At 45.7% G+C, this 23,804-nt stretch overlaps 2 protein-coding genes across 2 annotated transcripts; both read left to right on the top strand.

The window, feature by feature from the left end:
* Positions 1-1,345: 1,345 nt before the first annotated feature.
* Positions 1,346-6,688, top strand: LOC120910560 (gastrula zinc finger protein XlCGF17.1-like; the record flags this gene model as incomplete). Its single annotated transcript, XM_040322317.1, has 3 exons — positions 1,346-1,484; positions 3,608-3,626; positions 5,905-6,688. Coding segments are annotated over exons 1-3 (942 nt in total), but the record flags the coding sequence as incomplete, so codon positions are not given.
* Positions 6,689-17,048: 10,360 nt separating this feature from the next.
* On the top strand, positions 17,049-22,110 carry LOC120910559 (gastrula zinc finger protein XlCGF66.1-like). Its single transcript, XM_040322315.1, has 5 exons — positions 17,049-17,223; positions 17,982-18,173; positions 18,260-18,419; positions 19,345-19,378; positions 22,047-22,110. Exons 1-5 carry the CDS (start codon positions 17,059-17,061, stop codon positions 22,108-22,110), a joined length of 615 nt encoding a protein of 204 aa, XP_040178249.1. The 5' UTR covers positions 17,049-17,058.
* Positions 22,111-23,804: the final 1,694 nt, after the last annotated feature.

Here is a 23,804-nt window from a genome sequence, read left to right as displayed (position 1 = left end):
TGGGGAGATGTGGTGGACATTACAGTGGGGGTGTGGAGATGTGGTGGACATTACTAGTGTACACTATATTACCAATACTATTGCCTTTACACGCACATGAACTTTAATGGTATCTCAGTCTTAGTCCGTAGGCTTCAATATTGAGTTGGCCCACCTTTTGCATCTATAACAGCTTCAACTCTTCTGGGAAGGCTGTCCACAATGTTTAGGTGTGTCTATGGGAATGTTTGACCATTCTTCCAGAAGCACATTGGTGAGGTCAGGCGCTGATGTTGGATGAGAAGGCCTGGTTTGCAGTCTCCGCTCTAATTCATCCCAAATGTGTTCTATCGGATTGAGGTCAGGACTCTGTGCAGGCAATTCAAGGTCCTCCACTCCAAACACGCTTATTCATGACTTTATGGACATTCTTACATTGTCATCAGTGGGAAGACTGCCTCCTTACTGTTCATTGATGGCAGTTGTCATGGAGAGATAGAAATTGTTCATTTTGTAGGAACCGTGGGTGGGAAAGTGTGGACTAGGCAGGAATATTTTCCTATCCCTCTTGGTGGGAGTGGACATGACCCCATCTATAAGGATATACAGTACATACACACATAGCACAAGGCCGTGTTCACGCTACGAGACGTTTCTTGGGGCTGCAGTTGCTCTGAGCTCTACAAGGTGGTGATCTAATTTCTACCCAGACAGGAAGTCCCTATAGAAGGCAGGAAGTGATGTAGGAGTACAAATAGGGAGTTCCGGGTGAGAGGTGAGTCGGGAGGAAGTAGAGAGGAGACATTGCTGGAACTAGAGGAGGTAATAAGATATTATTTGATATTTACACCCAGTAACTCCCCCCCCCCCCATTGTCTATCGTCTTCCTCCATATCCATGGGTGATATATTTTATCCCCAGCAGATGATGACACACACACATATAGTTAGGGTTACCACCTCATCCCTTTAAACTCGAACACATATGAATTACACAGGTTCTGAGGGTAATTTTATGCAGATAAGGCACCAAGTGATTTTAATTACCACTTTGATCAGCCACAGAACCTGTGTAATTCATATGTGTTCGGGTTTAAAGGGATGAGGTGGCAACCCTACATATAGTGTGGACAACGTAGTTTAACCCCTTCAGAGCCAGAATAATTTCCCACTTACGGGTTCATTTTGGAGATAAATTCTAGTAATATGGTCCTCCAAACACACAGCACTGAAAATAAACAGACAAGACAATGACCATTCTGACCATACACGGCCTACAAAGGGCAATTATTACATTACACGGGCAGCAAATGGGCAATCATTACAATATGCTGCCATCGCAATGATGGAGTGCCGGGGTCTGGAGTATGGAGCATAGAGCCCCTTACATTGCTGGTGAGGAGGAAGAAAACTTTCCCCAGCCTGCTGTGAAGAATTTGTTCCATCATTGGTATCAGAAGGAGGAAAATACTGAAGGTTCTGAGGAAATTATAGGAGCTGTGGGAAGTACGGAGGCTGATGGACTTTGGGACTCTTGAGAAAGTAGTGAGGCTGAAGGTTTTTGAAGGAGTAGTGGGGCTGAAGTACTCTGGGCCCTTGATAGGGACAGCAGGGCTCTGAGGGAAAATTAGACTGTAATGCCGCGTACACACGATCATTTTTCGGCATGAAAGAAAACATTGTTTTTCAGCATGTCCAAAAACAACGTTTTTCCAACTTGATCATTAAAAACGACGTTGCCCACACACCATCGTTTTAAAAAAATTATAAACAAAGCGCGGTGACGTACAACGGCACTCTAAAGGGGAAGTTCTATTCGCATTTGGGCTGCTTTAGCTGATTCCGTGTTAGTAAAAGACGATTCGCGCTCCTTTGTCTGATGTCTGATGAATGTGCTTACTCCATTATGAATGGTAGTTTTACCAGAACGAGCGCTCCCTTCTCATAACTTGCTTCTGAGCATGCACGGGTTTAAAACATCGTTTTAGCCCACACACATTTTTTTTGTCGTTTTTCAGAAACTGAAAAACGATGTGCAGCCCACACACGATCATTTTAAATGACGTTTTTAAAAACAACGTTTTTTTTTCATGCCGAAAAATGATCGTGTGTACGCGGCCATTAAGGCTTCGGAGGTAAGGAGAGGGGCTCTTGGTCTATGATGGTCCTCTCATCTGCACTTACTTTACCGATCTCCTTACAGAACTTCTCCAAGGAAAGTAACGAGATACTAAAAGGAATAAAGAAGGGCAATTCTTCACCCCTTGCTGGGCACTCCTTCTTTGAGGAGGTCTGCTTGCATAACATCACCTAACGTGTGTTTAGAGATCAGTGCTGTGCTTCAGGGCAGGCAGTCCAATACCCTCTCTTGACACAGGCTCTGGCAGTACCCGGTGCTAAAATTCAGAGCCCCAGGAACCCACTGCCACTCTATACAATGTCCTGGATATTACGGTATACTTGTCAACCAAGAGAACAAACTCCTCACCCCATGCTGTCCTCCTCCTACCCACACTGGGCTGCCACTGGAGGGATGAGAGCAGAATCCTTCCCTATAGCTCTCTACTCCACCAGCAGCATCCGCCTGCTATCCAATCCCTTCTCTTACTGCAGAGAGTGACATTCACATCACTCCCATCAGTCAGCAGGCTGCCAGAGATTGGAGCCTTCTAGACCGAGTTCTGGCAATTATCTAGATTAGTCCAGAACTCTGGCGAGTTGACAGCAAGTTCCCCTTCCTGGACATCATGAGGACCCTACATTGACCTCACACCACTGCCTCGGAGCAACACTTGTCAAAAGAAGGATTGTAGTTATCATTATTTGCCTGCTGATCTAAAACTAATCAAAACCAGTTCAGAAACAAAACAGAGAAAAGGGAATTTCTGATCCGGTGGGCCATGAGGGTCCCAGGACCTCTAAAATGTAACAAATGCCAAATAGTCCAAACTGAATACATTCACATGGGGTCAGTAGTTCTTAAATGTATAGCAAACCCTCTTATTACCTCCCTCTCCCCCTTCAACCCTGTTATTGTGTGACCAATACCATCCAAATAATTCTTACTTTCATTTCCCAAAGTTATCCGTCTACAAGGAGATCTGTAGAGATCAAATGACGGCACCGATGAGGATGAAGGAGGACCAGAGTCTCATAACTGAGAAGATCCTGAACCTCACCCTGCAGATCATCTACCTGCTGACCGGAGAGGTGAGGAGGATTCTGGGAGGTCACATGACATCACTCTTATCTCTATTAATAAAACACAGACCTGACCGGAGAGGTGAGGAGGATTCTGGGAGGTCACATGACATCACTCTTATCTCTATTAATAAAACACAGACCTGACCGGGGAGGTGAGGAGGATTCTGGGAGGTCACATGACATCACTCTTATCTCTAATAATAAAACACAGACCTGACCGGGGAGGTGAGGAGGATTCTGGGAGGTCACATGACATCACTCTTATCTCTATTAATAAAACACAGACCTGACCGGAGAGGTGAGGAGGATTCTGGGAGGTCACATGACATCACTCTTATCTCTATTAATAAAACACAGAGCTGACCGGAGAGGTGAGGAAGATTCTGCGATTCTAATATGATATTCTTATTGTTTTTTCAATACAGAATTTTCCTCTGAAGTCAGGTGATCATATGACCATCACGATGCCTCCATGTGACTCCCTAAAACCCGAGAGACACAACATGCAGAAGATTCTAGAAGTCATCAACAAGATCACGGAGCTGCTGACAGGAGAGGTGAGCGGTGCCGGGAATTCTGGGACATTATCCAGTAACAGACAAGGGGTGTGTCTGGATGGTGACTGTATCATTGTGTGTGTCAGGTTCCTATAAGGTGTCAGGATGTCACTGTCTATTTCTCCATGGAGGAGTGGGAGTATTTAGAAGGACACAAGGATCTCTACAAGGACGTCATGATGGAGAATCAGCCGCCCCTCACATCACCGGGTAAGAGGAGACTTTATTGTAAAGGAGAGAGCAGTACGGAGGGTCCACCTAGATCCCCCATCATCTGATAAACACATAGAAACAATGTATTCAGTCAGTGTGTGTGTTTCCTACAGATGGATCCAGTAATGGGAACCCACCAGAGAGATGTCCCCGTCCTCTGTATTCCCGGGATTCCACACAGGAAGGTCACACCATCCCCCACCATAATCAGGTAGATAATGGAACAATCACTGACAGTATCTGTACATTATCTGCATTGCTACAATTGGTGTCATTATTTTATATTCAGTGTGGAAACCTGAGAGGTCCTAAAGTTGAGGTTAAAGCAGAAGAAGAAGAGAGGTATGTGAGGGATGATCAGCAGTCTATGGAGGAGGATGGAATAACGGGGACATTTATAGAGGATACTCCTACAGAGATCAGCACAGGTGGGTCATAAACACTAAATACATTCCTCCACCCATACTGCTCACTGATTGGTCCTGAGTAGGGCAAGGACTGGGTGATGCCTGTAATACCCTGGTCACTTTCCTAGGCTCTTTTCACCATCATGTATTCTGTATTTCTTTTGGATGATCTTCCTTCTTTGAGTTGTAGACACAATTTATGTATCTAGACTTGATTTATGTAGATTCTGGTGTTCAGCTGCTAGTAAAATGTTGATTTTTTGCCATAACTTACTTAACCTAAGCACCTGGGGCAAGGGCCTTTGGTCTTCTGCCTCATGCCTGGGTTTAGCAGGATAAGGGGAGATTTTGTTCCTAAGGAGAGTCCACCTAATTCCAGGACCTGAACATTTTCTTCACTTTGGACTTAGATTATAATAATACATTACTGACAATAATGATTTGATTGGAGCACAGACTTTTACATGTAGATAATAATGTGATAACATCCTCCCAACTTTGGAACCTTAAACAGAAAGTGATAATGAGGGAGGAGTCAATAACCCAATGATGGTGGTCTTCAGGATCAGTCCAGTCTTTATCTTTGGTTGTTCTCCCCCCCCCCCCCCATCCTCACTCTCTGACCTCTGGTGGGGCTCAGCCCCGCTGTTATTCATGACTAAATCATGAGCTGAATAAGAAAGTGCAGGACTTCTTGTGTTGGGAAGATGGCAATAAGTGATAGAGAGGGAGGGGGACACTCGTCCTATAATCCCCTCATCACTGTCACTCCTATAAAAGACAATTCTCTTTGTTTTCTCACTCTCTGACTAAGGTCCATGAATAAAGAAATTATCTGGTAGGAGATCAGAGGACCCATTTACTAGTTACCTTGAGGGGGGAATTGTAATACCCTCAGAGACAAAGCTGCCTGATGTGGGCAGAGTCCTGGTTTAGGGGAACCAATCAGCTCATGTCTAGTAATAATCTTTGTATTTCTATTTTAGTAGATGGACGGGAGATGAGGAAAACCTCAGAGGATTGTCTCACTTTGTCTCCAGACTGTAAAGTAGAAGATGAGGACATCACACAGTATAGTCCAGGAGAAAACCTGACTGCCTCAAATGTCCATCTGGCACCACACAGTGTAGAAGGACCATCGTATTCCTCTTATCCTGGGGAACCTCAGACTGTGCGGGACGGTGCCGGACCATCGTATTCCTCTTATCCTGAGGAACCTCAGACTGTGCGGGACGGTGCCGGACCATCGTATTCCTCTTATCCTGAGGAACCTCAGACTGTGCGGGACGGTGCCGGATCATCGTATTCCTCTTATCCTGAGGAACCTCAGACTGTGCGGGACGGTGCCGGACCATCGTATTCCTCTTATCCTGAGGAGCCTCAGACTGTGCGGGACGGTGCCGGACCATCGTATTCCTCTTATCCTGAGGAACCTCAGACTGTGCGGGACGGTGCCGGACCATCGTATTCCTCTTATCCTGAGGAACCTCAGACTGTGCGGGACGGTGCCGGACCATCGTATTCCTCTTATCCTGAGGAACCTCAGACTGTGCGGGACGGTGTCATCCTTCCAACAGATAAGAGGTTTTCCTGTACTGAGTGCGGGAAGTGTTTCCGTTTTAAGTGCAGTTTTAAAGTGCATAAAAGAATCCACACAGGTGAGAAGCCACATTCCTGCCCTGACTGCGGGAAACGTTTTTCAGAAAAATCCTACCTTACGAAACATCAGAGATTGCACACAGGTGAGAGGCCGTATTCCTGTTCTGTGTGTGTGAAATCTTTTGCAAACAGATCCAATTTTGTCAGACATCAGAGGTCTCACACGGGGGAAAAAAAACATTTCTGTTCTGAGTGCGGGAAATGTTTTTCACAGAAATCCAATCTCTTAGTACATCAAAGGTCTCACACGGGTGAGAGGCTTTATTCCTGTTCTGAGTGTGGGAAATGTTTTGTAGAAAAAGCAGATCTTGTCACACATCAGAGGTCTCACACTGGGGAAAAACCGTATTTCTGTTCTGAGTGCGGGAAATGTTTTTCACAGAGGTCCAATCTTATCACACATCAAAGGTCTCACACGGGTGAGAGGCCCTTTTCCTGTCCTGAGTGCGGGAAATGTTATGGACAAAGAGCAGACCTTATCACACATCAGAGGTCTCACACGGGAGAAATCCCGTATTCATGCGCTATGTGCAGGAAAGGTTTTTCAGATAAGTCACATCTTTACCGACATCAGAGGTCTCACACAGGGGAGAAGCCGTTCTCCTGTCCTGAGTGCGGGAAATGTTTTTCACAGAAGTGCCATCTTTACAAACATCAGAAATTGCACACAAAGGAGAAGCCACTTTCCTGTCCTGAGTGAGGGAATTGTTCCTCACTGAAGTCCTGTATTCCTGTACATCAGGGGTCCCACAGAACCGTCGAGGTGTATTAGCCCAAGGTACAGAGTGTAGTGGTCAGGAGTATATCCTATACAGCCCAGGATACAGAGTGCAGTGGTCAGGAGTATATCATATACAGCCCAGGGTACAGAGTGCAGTGGTCAGGAATATATCCTATACAGTGGGGAGAACAAGTATTTGATACACTGACGATTTTGACGTTTTTCCTACTTACGAAGCATGTAGAGGTCTGTCATTTTTATCATAGGTACTCTTCAACTGTGAGAGACGGAATCTAAAACAAATCCAGAAAATCACATTGTATGATTTTTAAATATTTATTTTGCATTTTATTGCATGAGGTAAAGCCCCGTACACGCGATCGGAATTTCTGATGGAAAAAGTCAGACGGAATTTTTTCATAGTAAATTTCGACCGTGTGTATGCCGCATCGGAGAAATTCCATCGGAGTTTAAATATAGAATATGTTCTATTTTACCTCGATGGAATTCCGATGTGCTTTTGGCCGGGTAAAAGCCTGATCGTGTGTACGCGTCATAAGTCTTTGATCACCTACCAACCAGTAAGAATTCCGGCTCTCGTAGACCTGTTATTTTTTCTTTGTCAAGCCCTCCTCTTCTCCACTCATTACCTGTATTAACTGCACCTGTTTGAACTCGTTACCTGTATAAAAGACACCTGTCCACACACTCAATCAAACAGACTCCAACCTCTCCTCAATGGCCAAGACCAGAGAGCTGTGTAAAAGGCCCCTTTCACACTGGGGCGGGAGGTGCGGTGGTGGTATAGCGCCGCTAAAAATAGCAGCGCTATACCGTCGGAATTGCTGCGGATTTCGGCCACGGTGCGGTATTATCCCCCGCTAGCGGCCGAAAAAGGGTTAATACTGCGGTTTCCCATTGTTTTTAGTGGGAAGGAGCTGTATACACACCGCTCCAAAGATGCTGCTAGCAGGAGATTTTTTTCTCTCCTGCCAGCGCATCGCCTCAGTGTGAAAGCCCTCGGGTTTTCACATTGAGAATGCTGGGCAGGAGTTTTTCAGGCGGTATTTTTAGCGCTATACCGCCTGAAAAACTCCTCAGTGTGAAAGGGGTCTAAGGACATCAGGGATAAAATTGTAGACCCGCACGAGGCTGGGATGGGCTACAGGACAATAGGCAAGCAGCTTGGTGAGAAGGCAATAACTGTTGGCGCAATTATTAAAAAACTGAAGAAGTTCAAGATGACGGTCAATCTCCCTCGGTCTGGGGTTCCATGCAAGATCTCACCTCGTGGGGCATCAATGATCATGGGGAAGGTGAGGGATCAGCCCAGAACTACATGGGAGGACCTGGTCAATGACCTGAAGAGAGCTGGAACCACAGTGTCAAAGAAAACCATTAGTAACACACTACGCCATCATGGATTAAAATCCTGCAGCGCACGCAAGGTCCCCCTGCTCAAGCCAGTGCATGTCCAGGCCCCCTCTGAAGTTTTCCAATGACCATCTGGATGATCTAGAGGAGGAATGAGAGAAGGTCATGTGGTCTGATGAGACAAAAATAGAGCTTGGTCTAAATAGAGCATGGTCTAAACTCCACTCGCTGTGTTTGGAGGAAGAAGAAGGATGAGTACAAACCCAAGAACACCATCCCAACCGTGAAGCATGGAAGTGGAAACATATATATCAAACACATACATGGGTACAAAGTGTATTGGTCAGGAGTATAACATATACAGAAGCTATCAAAATGGGGTGTGTTATGTTGGGTGGTGGGCCAGGGGGGAGGAGTATATATGGGGCAGGGGTTTCTCATATTTGCCATGGTTGTATGTCCAATAAATCAAAATTTCTATTGAAATCTATAGCCTTTGTAGGTGCGTTTTTCTGGCACGTATATTTTGGAAGCATCTCCCCTCATTTAATAGGGTATAGACACTCCCAGGATCCATACAATTGTGTTTTTTTTTCTTCAAGGTATAACATATACAGCCCAGGATGACCTCCAACCAGAGAAGGTGGAAATAGTAAGCACCTTGTCACCATCTACAGCTGTTACAGTGACTGGCATACCACTCCCCGTCAGGGCTAGAAAAAAAATTGCAGGGATCTACTGTCATGGTTGAAACCAGATGTAATATAGAAGTGGGAGACAAGAGGTTGGCAGCCAGGACTCTGTCCAAGGTGCATTGTGGCAAAGTGCAAATGACCGATCTGCTTACAACTCTTATACAGTTGGCAACCTAGCTGGGTATTGCTGATGTGTACATCATTCCAAAAAAAGTGTATTGAAACGTCTTGCCCCAAGGTAGAAGCTGCATCCTCCTCTTAATCAGCTGCCATGACCGCTTTAGAGGATACTCGTAATCAGCAGTTGTTGAAACAACTGTTTCTGCCAATGCATGAGTTTCCACTCAATCAGCAACAGCTTCTACATCAGTTATTGGAAAAAAAATGTGCTGGGGACCCAGAGTACCATGGTTGCACAACTCTTCCTGATCATCCTGGCGATGCTGTCCTAATCCGAGAAAGACACCACAATATTCCATCAAGCCCAGTGTCAGGAGGTTAATATGTTGCAGAGTGGGGTCATCCAAGAAAGCAGAATTCTGTGGGCTGCCCTTCTGCCTCTGTGTAAATTATCGTAAGTTAAGCGTGTGTACCCATCGGGAGGCTAACCCCTTGCTGTGGGTAGAGGAGTCTGTGATGGCCATAGGACAATTCCGTGCCTCCATGTTTGTTTTGTTTTCCCGCTGCCATGTTTGAGTCTGGTGCCCTGTGATTGGGCGTATGGTGGTCATGTCCGTCGTGGGGCTGGCCTGTCAGCGATCGTCTAGAAGTCCCGCCTCCGCACATGACCGCTACACGCCCAATCACAGTGCGACGGTACAGTGCAGTAATTCACCATGGAGCGGGCTGCAGCAGGCGAATGGAGCAGACGGGGAGTCGGGACAGAGCGGTATTTGCACAGGTAGGAGAACCCCCCCGCTGAGCAAATTTGATCCCCAGCCCCCCCGCTCAACAACTTTGAACCCCCCCCCTCAACAACTTTAGCATTTACATCGGTGACCAATGGGAGAAGGATCTCCTTAAATCAGTGATCTAGTGGTCCCTTATATTGGTGACCAATAGTAGAAGGTACCCAATTATGTCAGTGGCTAGTGTGGTGGTCCCTTACATTAGCGATCAATGGGAGAGGAACCCCCTTATATCAATAGTAAGTGTAGTGGTCCCTTACATGGTGATAAATGGGAGAAGAACCCCCTTATGTCAGTGGTTCGTGTGGTTATCTGTGGGAGAAGGACATTCTTACATCATCATCCTTAGGAGGAATGCCCCCCTTGATGCCAGTTGTTACTGAGAGACAGAAATTGTTAATTGCTCAAGGAACCCCTAAAAAATGTTGGAGGAACTCTGGCTGAGAAAGGCTGGACTAGGCAGTATTATATTTCTATCCCCCTTGGTGGGAGTGGAGATGACCCATCTATAAGGATATACAATACATACACACAAAGCACAAGGCCGTGATCCCACTACGAAACATTTTTCTGGGCTGCAGTTCCTCTGAGCTCCTCAAGGTGGTGATCTCACTAATACTGAGACAGGAAGTCTCTATGGAAGACAGGAAGTGATGTCAGGTATAAATAGGATGTTCCGGGTGAGGGGTGAGTCGGGAGGAATTTGAGGAAACATTGCTCGAACTTGGCAGTAGAGGAGGTAACAAGATATCATTTACACCCAGTAACCCCGTCATGTCCGTCCTCTTCCTCCATAGTCACTGTGACGTCTTTTATCTCCAGCAGATGATGATACACACACATATATAGTGGGGAAACCTGGATTAACCCCTTCAGGGTAAGGACATTTCCCCACTTACTAGGCCAGAACAATTCCTTCATTTTGGAGATGTGTCACTTTTCACCAATGACCTTCTCATCTCATCAGTGAATACTAACGGATTATATGACTTTTATTAGTGGCGGGGGATGGGGGGTTTATTTAGGGGGGGATTGGAATATGTATGTGTTGAATGTATTGAAATAGGGAAAGAAAATTATGGAGATCACAGGAATAGGATGTGTTCTGACAAAGCCCAAAGATAAAGTTAATCTATCAGGAGAAATGATTTTGTGTATACAGAAGCCTCACAGAGCGCCCCTCACAACTCCTCCTCTCAACGTCCCTCCAACCGGAGTCAGAGAATTCTATCACATCACACTGACTTCACACAGCTATTGACCCTCCATCCAAGGTCAGAGAATTCTATGACATCACACTGACCTCACAGCTCTTCCTCCCAGTGTCTCTCCATCCAGAGTCAGAGAATCCTATGACATCACACTGACCTCACAGCTCCTCCTCCCAGTGTCTCCATCCAGAGTCAGAGAATTCTATGACATCATACTGACCTCACAGCTCTTCCTCCCAGTGTCTCTCCATCCAGAGTCAGAGAATCCTATGACATCACACTGACCTCACAGCTCCTCCTCCCAGGGTCTCCATCCAGAGTCAGAGAATTCTATCACATCACACTGACCTCACAGCTATTCCTTTATTGACCCTCCATCCAAGGTCAGAGAATTCTATGACATCACACTGACCTCACAGCTCCTCCTCCCAGTGTCTCTCCATCCAGAGTCAGAGAATTCTATGACATCACACTGACCTCACAGCTCCTCCTCCCAGTGTCTCTCCATCCAGAGTCAGAGAATCCTATGACATCACACTGACCTCACAGCTCCTCCTCCCAGTGTCTCTCCATACAAGGTCAGAGAATTCTATGACATCACACTGACCTCACAGCTCCTCCTCCCAGTGTCTCCATCCAGAGTCAGAGAATTCTATGACATCACACTGACCTCACAGCTATTCCTTTATTGACCCTCCATCCCATCCAAGGTCAGATAATTCTATGACATCACACTGACCTCACAGCTCTTCCTCCCAGTCTCTCTCCACCCAGAGTCAGAGAATCCTATGACATCACACTGACCTCACAGTTCTTCCTCCCAGTGTCTCTCCACCCAGAGTCAGAGAATCCTATGACATCACACTGACCTCACAGCTCTTCCTCCCAGTGTCTCTCCATCCAGAGTCAGAGAATCCTATGACATCACACTGACCTCACAGTTCTTCCTCCCAGTGTCTCTCAATCCAGAGTCAGAGAATCCTATGACATCACACTGACCTTACAGCTCTTCCTCCCAGTGTCTCTCCATACAGAGTCAGAGAATCCTATGGCATCACACTGACCTCACAGCAGCTCCTTCCAATGCCCCTTCATCTGGAGCCAGAGAATCCTGGAAACCTTTGGAGGAACATGATGAATGTCCCCTTGATGCCAGAAACACAATGGCCCATGCCATGATGATCCTTTCCCATTGCACTCTCATTTCAAATGACAGCTCCCAGGTTGGCTTCTGAATGTGTTCAAACCAGCAGGTAATTCTGGCAGTTGTCATTGACCAAACACAGTCATGACCATATGTGGTACATACTGTCACCTACGAATCCCACCGTCATTTTTACCATGTAAAACAAACCAGCGGGCGGACAGGAAGCTGCCATTTAGTAGTGGTGGTGAACTTCTCTTGATGACCATGTAGTGTGGTGAGTGTCTGCACTGGCCAAATTTGACCATTTAGTTTGCCCATATGAAGAACTGTGAACAGTTTGGATTTGAGTCTAATGCCATGTACACACAGTCGGAATTTCCGACAAGAAAAGTTCGATGTGAGCTTTTGGTCGGATATTCCGACCGTGTGTATGCTCCATTGGACGTTTGCTGTCGGAATTTCCGCCAAAAAAAGATTGAGAGCAGGTTCTCTATTTTTAAGACTGAAAAAATTCCGATCGTAAAGTCTGTAGAAAATCCGACACGTGCTCGGAAACAATTCGTTGCATGCTCGGAAGCATTGAACTTCATTTTCTCGGCTCGCTGTAGTGTTGTACATTACTGCGTTTTTGACGGTCGAAAGTTCAAAGAACTTTTGTGTGACCATGTGTATGCAAGCCAAGCTTGAGTGGAATTCCGCCGGAAAAACCCGATCGTTTTCCGATCGTGTGTACAACCCATTCTAAGGGGGGGTCAACCCAAACCTGGAGCTCATCCCTTCTGAGAAACTCTTAATTTCTCAAATAATTTCTAGAAAGCCTGGTTGAGAAAGGCTGGACTAGGCAGTAATACAGGTGCATCTCATAAAATTTAAATATCATCAAAAAGTTCATTTATTTCAGTAATTCAATTCAAAAAGTGAAACTAGTAAGCCATAATCATCAAGATAAAAGAAAGAAATGCTTGAAATATATCACTCTGTGTAACAGATTTTTATAAAACATGTGAGTTTCACTTTTTGAATTGAATTACTGAAATAAATTAACTTTTGATGATATTTTAATTTTATGAGAAGCACCTGTATAGTACTACCACCCTTGGGGGGAGTAGAGATGACAGCGAGAACCCATGTTTACACTAAGAATAGTTTCTCAGGGCTGCAGTTCCTCTGAGCTACATAAGGTGGTGATCTCACTTCTACCAAGACAGGAAGTCTCCAAAAGGAAGTGATGTCAGGTACAGGCAGGAAGTGTAGGAGTACAAAAAGGAAGTTCCAGGTGAGAGGTGAGTCGGAAAGAAGTAGAGAGGAGACATTGCTGGAACTGGCAGCAGATGAGGTAATAAGATCTTATTTTTATTTTATATTTACACCCAGTAACCCCCTTCGCCATGTCTGTCCTCCTCCATAGTCACTGTGACCTCTTTTAGCTTCAGCAGATTATAATACCTATATATATATATATATATATATATAGTGTGGAAACGTAGATTAACCCCTTCAGGGTCCGAACATTTCCCCACTTACGGGGGCGGAACATTCTCTTAATTTTGGAGATAAATTCTAGTAATATGTTCCTCTAAACAAACAGCACTGACAATAAATAAATAAACAAGACAATGACCATACATGGCCTACAAAGGTAGGGTGACCAGACATCCCCGTTTTCCGGGGACAGTCCCTGGATTGAGGACACTGTCCCTGGCCCAAGTCTGTCCCTGAATTGGATTTGAACAGGGGCTGGGGCAATTTCAAAGACAGTCATTGTAGAATTAATAAAAATAATTCTGAATTCCACACCCCCGCTCCGCCGCTCCTACTAGCTTAGGGTTGTGTATTTTTTTTCCCTTATCTGTGCCCCTTTCTGATGATCATGTGCTGGTCGGAGCGAAGGGAATATTTCTTCAGTTTCGGGTGCATGCCCATCCAGCTCCACTCGCATGTTCTTCTGCCTTGGCTCAAGTCCCAGCCAGCCACCTGCCTGCTTATCTCCTTGCCTTCCTCCGCTCCCCACCCAGTAGTAGCCAGGACCTGGAGAGTAATGCCGCGTACACACGACCGTTTTTCGGGTTGTAAAAAATGACATTTTTAATGGTCTAGAAAAAACAAAGTTTTTTTTCAACCTGATCGTTAAAACAGCCTTGATTACACACGATCGTGAAAAAAAAATGCTCTAGCAAAGCGTGGTGACGTATAACGGCACTATAAAGGGGAAGTTCCATTCGGATGGCGCCACCCTTGGGCTGCTTCTGCTGATTTTGTGTTAGTAAAAGACGATTCGCGCTTTTCGCGCTGTTACAGCGTGATGAATGTGCTTACTCCATTGCGAACGCTAGTTTTACCAGAACGAGCGCTCCCATCTCATAACTTGCTTCTGAGCAAGTTATGAGCCCACACACGACCATTTTTTACGACGTTAAAAAAAGACAACGTTAAAAACGTCGTGAAAAATTAAAGCATGGTCTAAATTTTTAATGGACATTTTTTTACATCGTGAAAAATGCTCTGGAGCCCACACATGATCATTTTTTATGACATTAAAAAAAACATCAGTTACAGAAGCCATTTTAGTTCTAATGCAGATAACTAAAAGGTCTTCAAATTTGCCTCTAGATACACAAATGCCTGCAAGTTTATTTATTATTTCCCAAAGTTCATTTTACACTTTGACTGCACTGTTTGATATATGATTTAACCACTTTGGGCCCCTTCTGGCATGCCTCTCCTGTTATAATGTAAAAGATAATGTTACGCAGAGTAAATAGATACCCAACATGTCACGCTTTAAAACTGCGCACACTAGTGGAATGGTGCCAAAACTTTGGTACTTAAAAATCTCAAAAGGCGACACTTAAAGTGGAGGTTCACCCAAAATTACAATTTTTAACATTAGATTGATGCTCATTTTGTCTAGGGGAATCGGGTATTTTTTCTTAAATCGAAGTAGTACTTACCGTTTTAGAGAGCGATCTTCTCCGCCGCTTCCGCGTATGGTCTTCGGGACTGGGTGTTCCTTCTTGATTGACAGTCTTCCGACAGGCTTACGACGGTCGCATCTATCGCGTCACGATTTTCTGAAAGTAGCCGAACGTCGGTGCGCAGGCGCAGTATAGAGCCGCACCAACGTTCGGCTTCTTTCGGCTACTCGTGACGCGATAGATGCGACCGTCGGAAGCCTGTCGGAAGACTGTCAATCAAGAAGGAACGCCCAGTGCCGAAGACAATACCCGGAAGCGGCGGAGAAGATCGCTCTCTAAAACGGTAAGTACTGCTTCGTTTTTAAAAAAACTAGCCGATTCCTCTAGACAAAATGAGCATGAATCTAATCTTAAATTTTTTTTTTAGGGTGAACTCCCGCTTTAATGTTTATAGTTTCAGAGGAGGTCTAGTGCTAGAATTATTGTTCTAACGCACATGGTGATATCTTACATGTCTGGTTTGAACGGCGTTTACATATGTGGACGGGATTTTATTTTATTTTTACACCTTTCTCTTTAAAAAAAATAAATTTGATTACTTTTATTCCTATTACAAGGAATGTAAACATCACTTGTAATAGAAATGGTATGTGACAGGTCCTCCTCCAGGCTGGAAAGCATCAGATCACCAAAAAAAGAACGATCCCATGCTTTCCAGCGGAGATCGCGGTTTCGTTTACATCCGAGGCCCGAATGTGACGTCATAATGTCGCACCCGAGCCTCCGAAGGTCATAGAGATGACTGGTGACCATTAGGTCACCGTAAATCTCTATGCTCTTCATCTGGCGGTGGCGGATTCTTATTCTGGGTCCCCGATGGCACGGGAGAGCCCAGAGGGCTGAACTTTCATTATGATCATTCTTGTGGGGCACAGAATCGCCAGCTATAAAAGATTTAGTTTTGGAATAAAACACAACGCTCTTTCTGTCTTGTTTTGTTAAATAGCTGTCAGCTAAGGGATAGTAGTACAGCACATACAGCAACCCTCCCATTACCCCCCTCACATCCACATCTTCTTATTCTGTGACCAATACCATCCAAATAATTCTTACTTTAATTTCCAAAATGTATCCGTCTACAAGGAGACCTGTATAGATCAAATGACGGCACGAACAAAGATGGAGGAGCACCGAAGTCACATGACAGAGAAGATATTAAACCTCGCCCTGGAGATCATCTACCTGTTGACTAGAAAGGTGAGGAGGATTCTGGGAGGTCACATGACATCACTTGTGACGGAACCATCCCAGCACCCCGCTTGAGTGCTTCCCCCCCAGTCTGAACATAGATACCAGATATAGCTGCATAGTATATAAGACTTGCCTACAATAGCTTGTATGAGATCTGGATCTGTTTATTGAAACTCAGACACATACTTTATACCCCACAGGAGGACATCCCCCTTCTGATCATATTACCCTAACAATACAAACTGTACACAGGAATATAATTACCATAGCTGAACAACAACCAACATACACTATAAACTAGGGTTGCACCGATACTATCTAGGTGCCGATTCCGAGCATTTGCACAAGTATTTGTACTCGTGCAAACGCTCCGATGCTTAATCCGATACCTGGGCAGCCTCACAGATGATCGGTGCGGTGAGGTGATCACTGACTCTTCATTCAGAAAAGGAAGGAGCCAGTAAATTACATATTTACCGACTCCTTTCAGACCTGACTGGAGAGGTGAGGGGGATTCTGGGATTCTAACATGATATGCCTATTGGTTTCTCAATATAGAGATTTCCTCTTCCGAAGTCAGGTGATCATATGACCATTACAGTACCTCCATGTGACTCCCTAAAACCTGAGAGACACAAAATGCAGAAGATGCTAGAAGTCACCAAGAAGATGATGGAGCTGCTGACAGGAGAGGTGAGCGGTGCCGGGAATTCTGGGACATTATCCAGTAACAGACAAGGGATGTGTCTGGATGGTGACTGTATCATTGTGTGTGTCAGGTTCCTATAAGGTGTCAGGATGTCACTGTCTATTTCTCCATGGAGGAGTGGGAGTATTTAGAAGGACACAAGGATCTCTACAAGGACGTCATGATGGAGAATCAGCGGACTTTGAGTTTTGTGAAGATTGTAAGGGAGGAATTTCCCTGGAATGAGACGATAATGAACCTCATCCTGGAGATCCTCAGCCTACTGACTGGAGAGGTGAGTGTAGTGATGGGGTTGAATCTGATCCATGGGTTTTATTTCCTGGTGGGTCAGTGAGCCTTACTAGTAAAACATTAGTGACTATATTGTATGACTTTTAGAAGGAACTCTAATGCCGCGCACACACGATCGGAAATTCAGATTAGAAAACCTTGGATTTTTTTCTCAAACATGTCTTGCATACACACAGTCACACAAAAGTTGTCTGAAATTCCGACCATCAAGAACACGGTGACGAACAACACGTACGACGGCACTATAAAAGAGAAGTTCAATACCCAGTGCGCCACCTTTTGGGCTTCTTCTGCTAATCTTGTGTCAGTAGAAGTTTGAGAGACGATTCACGCTTTTCAGCCTTGTACTTTTCAGTCCGTTACAGCGCGACGACTGTGCAATCTCCATTACGAACGCTAGTTTTACCAGACCGATCGCTTCCATCTCGTACTTGATTCAGAGCATGCATGTTTTTTTTGTGCGTCGGAATTGCCGACAAGAACTTTTCCCGACAGAAAAAGTCAGGATGGGGCCTACACACGGTCGAAATTTCTGACCAAAAGCTCACATCGAACTTTTCTTGTCGGAAATTCAGATCGTCTGTACGCGGCATAAATCTGACCACATTGTAGTCATATCATTGGATGGAGATGTCTGTCCTTTTCTAAATCGGGCACATTGTGGCCAATCCCTTGTAAATAAAAGCTGACCATAGAGGTGAGGGATTATGGGAGAGTGATATTTATCTTTGTATCACACAGAACTGTACAACAGTTACGAAGAAATGTACTGGAAATGACACAAGAAGGAGAAGTCATTATATGACCACAAGGTCCTCGAGAATCCAAAATCGCATCACCATCCCCCGACCTCTGTCCCTGATCCCTACAAGGCAGAACATGCAGAAGATTCTAGAAGTCACCAAGAAGGTGATGGAGCTGCTGACAGAAGAGGTAAGTAGTGCCGGGAATTCTGGGACATTATCCAGTAACAGACAAGGGGTGTGTCTGGATGGTGACTGTATCATTGTGTGTGTCAGGTTCCTATAAGGTGTCAGGATGTCACTGTCTATTTCTCCATGGAGGAGTGGGAGTATTTAGAAGGACACAAAGATTTCTACAAGGACGTCATGATGCAGGATCAGGATGGAATGGCGGCGACGTTTATAGAAGAGGACATTCCTACAGAGATCAACACAGGTGGGTCATTGACGCTAAATACAGTGGAACCTCGAATTACGAGCATAATCTTTTCCAGGAGAATACTCGTAATCCAAAGTATTCGCATATCAAAGCAAGTTTCCCCATTGAAGTCAATGGAAACAAAAAATAATTAATTCCGCATTGACTTCAATGGCATGCAATGTCAGAGGCAGGGGGCACCGGAGATCCTCGGAAATGTCTGGAAAGGCCAGAGGACAGCTAGGCTGACCTCGGGAACGTAGTATTTCCAAACTGCGCTGTTCGGCTCTGCTCAGCTCCGGCGCCCGCCCCCCCCTGAGGCCAAACGTGGTGCTGCACACCGCTTTGGCCTGAATCCTGCTCGTTTTGTGAGACAACACTCACAAACCGAGTTATGATTTTTATTAAATACAGTGCTCGTATTGCCAAAAGCTCGTTAATCGCAATCCGAGGTTCCGCTGTACATTCCTCCACTCATACTGCTCACTGATGGGTCCAGAGTAGGGCAAGGACTGGGTGGTATCATAAACTCTGGTCACTTTCCTGAGATGTTTCTTGTCCTTTATTCCTGTATTTCTCTTAGATAATCTTCAACACAATTTATGTATCTAGACCGGATTTATGGAGATTCTGGGGTTCAGCTGGTAGTAAAATGTTGATTGTCATTATAGGCGTTGATCAACCTAGTCGCCTAGGACATGGGCCTTGGGTCTTCTGCCTCATGCCTGGGTTTAGCATCAGCTCGTTGTTTCCTCTCTCTCTGACTAAGGGCCATGAATAAAGAAATTAACTGGTAGGAGATCAGAGGATTTATTTACTAGTTGCCTTGATAGGTGGAATTGTAAGACCCTCAGAGACAAAGCTGCCTGATTTGGGCGGAGTCCTGGTTTAGGGAAACCAATCTACTCATGTCTAGTACTAATCTTTTTAATTTCTATTTCAGTCCATCCGGCACCACACAGTTTAGATGAACCATCGTATTCCTCTTATCCTGAGGAACCTCAGACTGTGCGGGACGGTCTCAAACCATCATATTCCTCTTATCCCAAGAAACCTCAGACTGTGCGGGACAGTGCCGGACCATCGTATTCCTCTTATCCCGAGAAACCTCAGACTGTGCGGGACGGTGCTGGACCATCGTATTCCTCTGATCCTGAGGAACCTCAGACTGTGCGGGACGGTGCCGGACCATCGTGTTCCTCTTATCCTGAGGAACCTCAGACTGTGCGGGACGGTGCCGGACCATCGTATTCCTCTTATCCTGAGGAACCTCAGACTGTGAGGGATGGTGCCGGACCATCGTATTCCTCTTATCCTGAGGAACCTCAGACTGTGCGGGGCGGTGCCGGACCATCGTATTCCTCTTATCCCAAGGAACCACACAACGTGAAGGGCGGCGCCGTCCTTTCCACAAATAAGAGGAATTCCTGTACTAAATGCGGAAAGTGTTTTTCAAACAAGTCCAATCTTTATAATCATCTGAGATCGCACACAGGTGTGAAGCCATATTCCTGTCTTCAGTGCGGGAAATGTTTTTTGAGGAAGCCCAATCTTTACCGACATCAGAGTGTGCACACGGGAGAGAAGTTGTATTCCTGTTCTGAGTGCGGGAAACGTTTTTTAGACCACTCAAAACTTGTCAGGCATAAAAAGTCTCACACCGGGGAGAAGCCATTTTCCTGTTCCGAATGTGGGAAATATTTTTCCCAGGCATCCACTCTTTCCCTACATCTGCAATTGCACATGGGTTTAAAGCCATGTGTCTGTTCCGAGTGCGGGAAATGTTTTTCAAAAAAATCAGACCTTGTCAGACATCAGAGGACTCACACGAAGGTAAAGCCGTATTCCTGTCCTGAGTGTGGGAAATGTTTTTCAGTGAAGTCCGCTCTTTCCATACATCAGAGATCGCACACAGGTTTGAAGCCGCATTTCTGTTCTGAGTGCGGTAAATGTTTTTCACAAAAATCAGATCTTGTCAGACATCAGCGGTCTCACACGAAGGAGAAACCGTATTCCTGTGCTGAGTGCAGGAAATGTTTTTCAGATAAGCACAATCTTTACAGACATGAGAGATCGCACACGGGGGAGAAGCCGTATTCCTGTCCTGAGTGTGGGAAATGTTTTTCATTGAAGAGCAATCTTTACAGACATCAGACATCGCACACAGGGGAGAAGCCGTATTCCTGTCTTCAGTGCGGGAAGAGTTTTCCAGTGAAGGGTCAACTTGACAAACATCAGAGACGGCACACGGGGGAAAAACCGTTTTCCTGTCCTGAGTGTGGGAAATGTTTTTCACATCAGTCCAGTCTTTGCAGACATCAGCAATTGCACATGCGGAAGAAGCCATGTTCCTGTCCTGAGTGCGGAAAATGTTTTTTATATAAAGCAGATCTTGTCACACATCAAATGTCTCACAAGGGGGAAAAGCCGAATCCCTGTCCTGAGTGCGGGAAATGTTTTTTATATAAATCACATCTTGTCGTACATCAAAGGACTCACACGGGGGAAAAGCCTTTTTGCTGTTCAGAGTGCGGGAAATGTTTTTTACAGAAGTCCGCTCTTAATTTTCATCTGAGGCAGCAACATGGGTGAGAAGCTATATTCATGTTCTGAGTGCGGGAAGTGTTTTTCACAGAAATGCCATCTTGACAGACATCAGAGATCTCACACGGGGGAGAAGCCACATTCCTGTCCTGAGTGAGGGAATTGTTCATCACTGAAGTCCTGTCTTCCTGTACATCAGGGGTCCCACACAACCCTCAAGGTGTATTAGTGCGGGAAATGTCTTGTATGTGAATGTTGCTGGACATGTGGGGAAGAAGCACACCCTGATATACACCTCAGATATACTCCATGGCTGATCTTCATCATGTAAGAAACAGTTGATAAGGAGATCAGAGATCACCAAAGACATGGATGAAGTGTTGTACCATGTCGGCCATTGATAGCAGGAGAAAAATAAAAATGGAGTCCTTACCTTTCATTGGCTGAGGACATTTTGGGGTGGAAACCTTCACAGACAATTAGAGGTTTATTTTTGGAAGATTAGTTGAATAAATAAAACAATGATATGAGATGATATATAAAGGTCAGTGTAACACTTGGTGTTGGTATTAGATTTGGTGTATTTTAGTCGGGTAGCAGTGAGTGCCGGAAATGTAACCGCTGGCTCTGATAGGCACTTCCAAAGCCAACCAGCTGCCGTTATTCAAATGACCGGCGCTCACCAGGGGGCCGGCCATCTGAATAGCGGGCGGAAGCAACAATACATGGATTCATGCAATGCATGAATCCATGTATTGTTGATCAGTGGCGGTGCAGGAGAGAGAGGGGGCGGCGCTCCTGCGCCCTCTATGGACGCACCGCCACTGATTTTGGACAAAGTGGCGTATCCCAACATCCCTATTTATGTAGGCGAACTGTAGTCCTGTATACTCTATGAAGCAAAAATAAATGTGATAGTCTGCGGGACGCAGAAACTGAAACTAATGGGGCAGATGCAAGGCACAGCTCTCGGGTTTCTCCGTCTATGGGGCCTAGATCTTTTTCCCACCCCGTTCTGCACGGAAGTGTAGAGGCATCGTGTGATGCACTGAGCAGTCTAGCATAAATCCCTGATATCATACCTTTCTTATCTTCTGCTAGGAACACATCATTCAGCAGAGGACGTGTCAATAGCCTGAACGGAGATATCCTGAGTTCACGCTGAACTGCATGCGTTTATTGCAGATAGCTATAAAATTGCTTTAGGTGTCCCCATCACAGTGCCGCCTTACATCAGGTGTCCCCATCACAGTGCCGCCTTACATCAGGTGTCCCCATCACAGTGCCGCCTTACATCAGGTGTCCCCATCACAGTGCTCCTTTACATCAGGTGTCCCCATCACAGTGCTCCTTCACATCAGGTATTCCCGTCAAAGTGCCCCCTTACATAGGTGTCCCCATCACATCAGGTGTGCCCCTTTACTTGAGGTGTTTCCATCAGAGTGCCCCTTTTACTTTAGCTGTCCCCATCACAGTGCTCCTTTACATCAGCTGTCCCCATCACAGTGCTCCTTTACATCAGCTGTCCCCATCACAGTGCTCCTTTACATCAGCTGTCCCCATCACAGTGCTCCTTTACATCAGGTGTCCCCATCACAGTGCTCCTTTACATCAGGTGTCCCCATCACAGTGCTCCTTTACATCAGGTGTCCCCATCACAGTGCTCCTTTACATCAGGTGTCCCCATCACAGTGCTCCTTTACATCAGGTGTCCCTATCACAGTGCTCCTTTACATCAGGTGTCCCCATCACAGTGCTCCTTTACATCAGGTGTCCCCATCACAGTGCTCCTTCACATCAGGTGTCCCCATCACAGTGCCACCATACATCGGGTATTCCTGTCAAAGTGCCCCCTTACATAGGTGTCCCCATCACAACAGGTGTGCCCCTTAACATGAGGTGTCCCCATCAGAGTGCCCCTTTACTTTAGGTGTCCCCATCACAGTGCCCCCGTACATCAGCTGTTCCCATCACAGTTCTCCTTTACATCAGGTGTCCCCATCACAGTGCCACCATACATCGGGTATTACCGTCAAAGTGCCCCCTTACATAGGTGTCCCCATCACAACAGGTGTGCCCCTTTACATGAGGTGTCCCCATCAGAGTGCCCCTTTACTTTAGGTGTCCCCATCACAGTGCCGCCTTACATTAGATTTGCCCATCACAGTGCTCCTTCACATCAGGTGTCCCCATCACAGTGCCACTATACATCAGGTATTCCTGTCAGAGTGCCTCCACTAGCATATTATGTGCCCATCAGAGTGCCCTCTTAACATAAAATGTGCCCACCAGCATCCCCCATTTTATTTTAAGGTTCACTCTGATGGGCACATTTTATGTTAAGGGGCCCTCTGATGGGCACAACAAAATGTCCCCATTAGTGGGAACTTTAACATAAAATATCCTCAACAGAATGCCCCTTATTTTATGTTAAGGGGTACACTGATTGGCATATTTTATGTAAAGGGGCACTCTGATAGGCACATTTTGTTGTGTCCATCAGAGTGAGCCTTAACATACAATGTGCCCATAAGCATGCCTCTTAAGAGAAAATGTGCCCATCCGTGTGCCCCTGTAAATATTACATCCCACGTACCATGATGGCAGGCAGGGAGCGGAAGCCAGCTTAGGTAGCAAGTTGCAGGAGCGATGGCTACACTGGGAGTCTTGCTGAAGGGACGGGGCGCGGCCAGCAAGTCGGGAGCCGAGATAACGAGCAACCGGCGGGCGGGCGTGCACGTTGCGGCCCGGCCGGGAGCTCCGAGATAGGCATCAGCATGTAATGTCATTGGCTGCAGGGACACCCAGGATCCCTGCAGCCAATGGCAGCGGAGCGGAGGCACTTTACAACTTTTGCCA

The sequence above is a fragment of the Rana temporaria genome, chromosome 8, assembly GCF_905171775.1.
Source record: "Rana temporaria chromosome 8, aRanTem1.1, whole genome shotgun sequence".
In the NCBI taxonomy this organism is placed as follows: Eukaryota; Metazoa; Chordata; class Amphibia; order Anura; family Ranidae; genus Rana; species Rana temporaria.
This window is presented reverse-complemented; position numbering and strand designations above follow the sequence as displayed.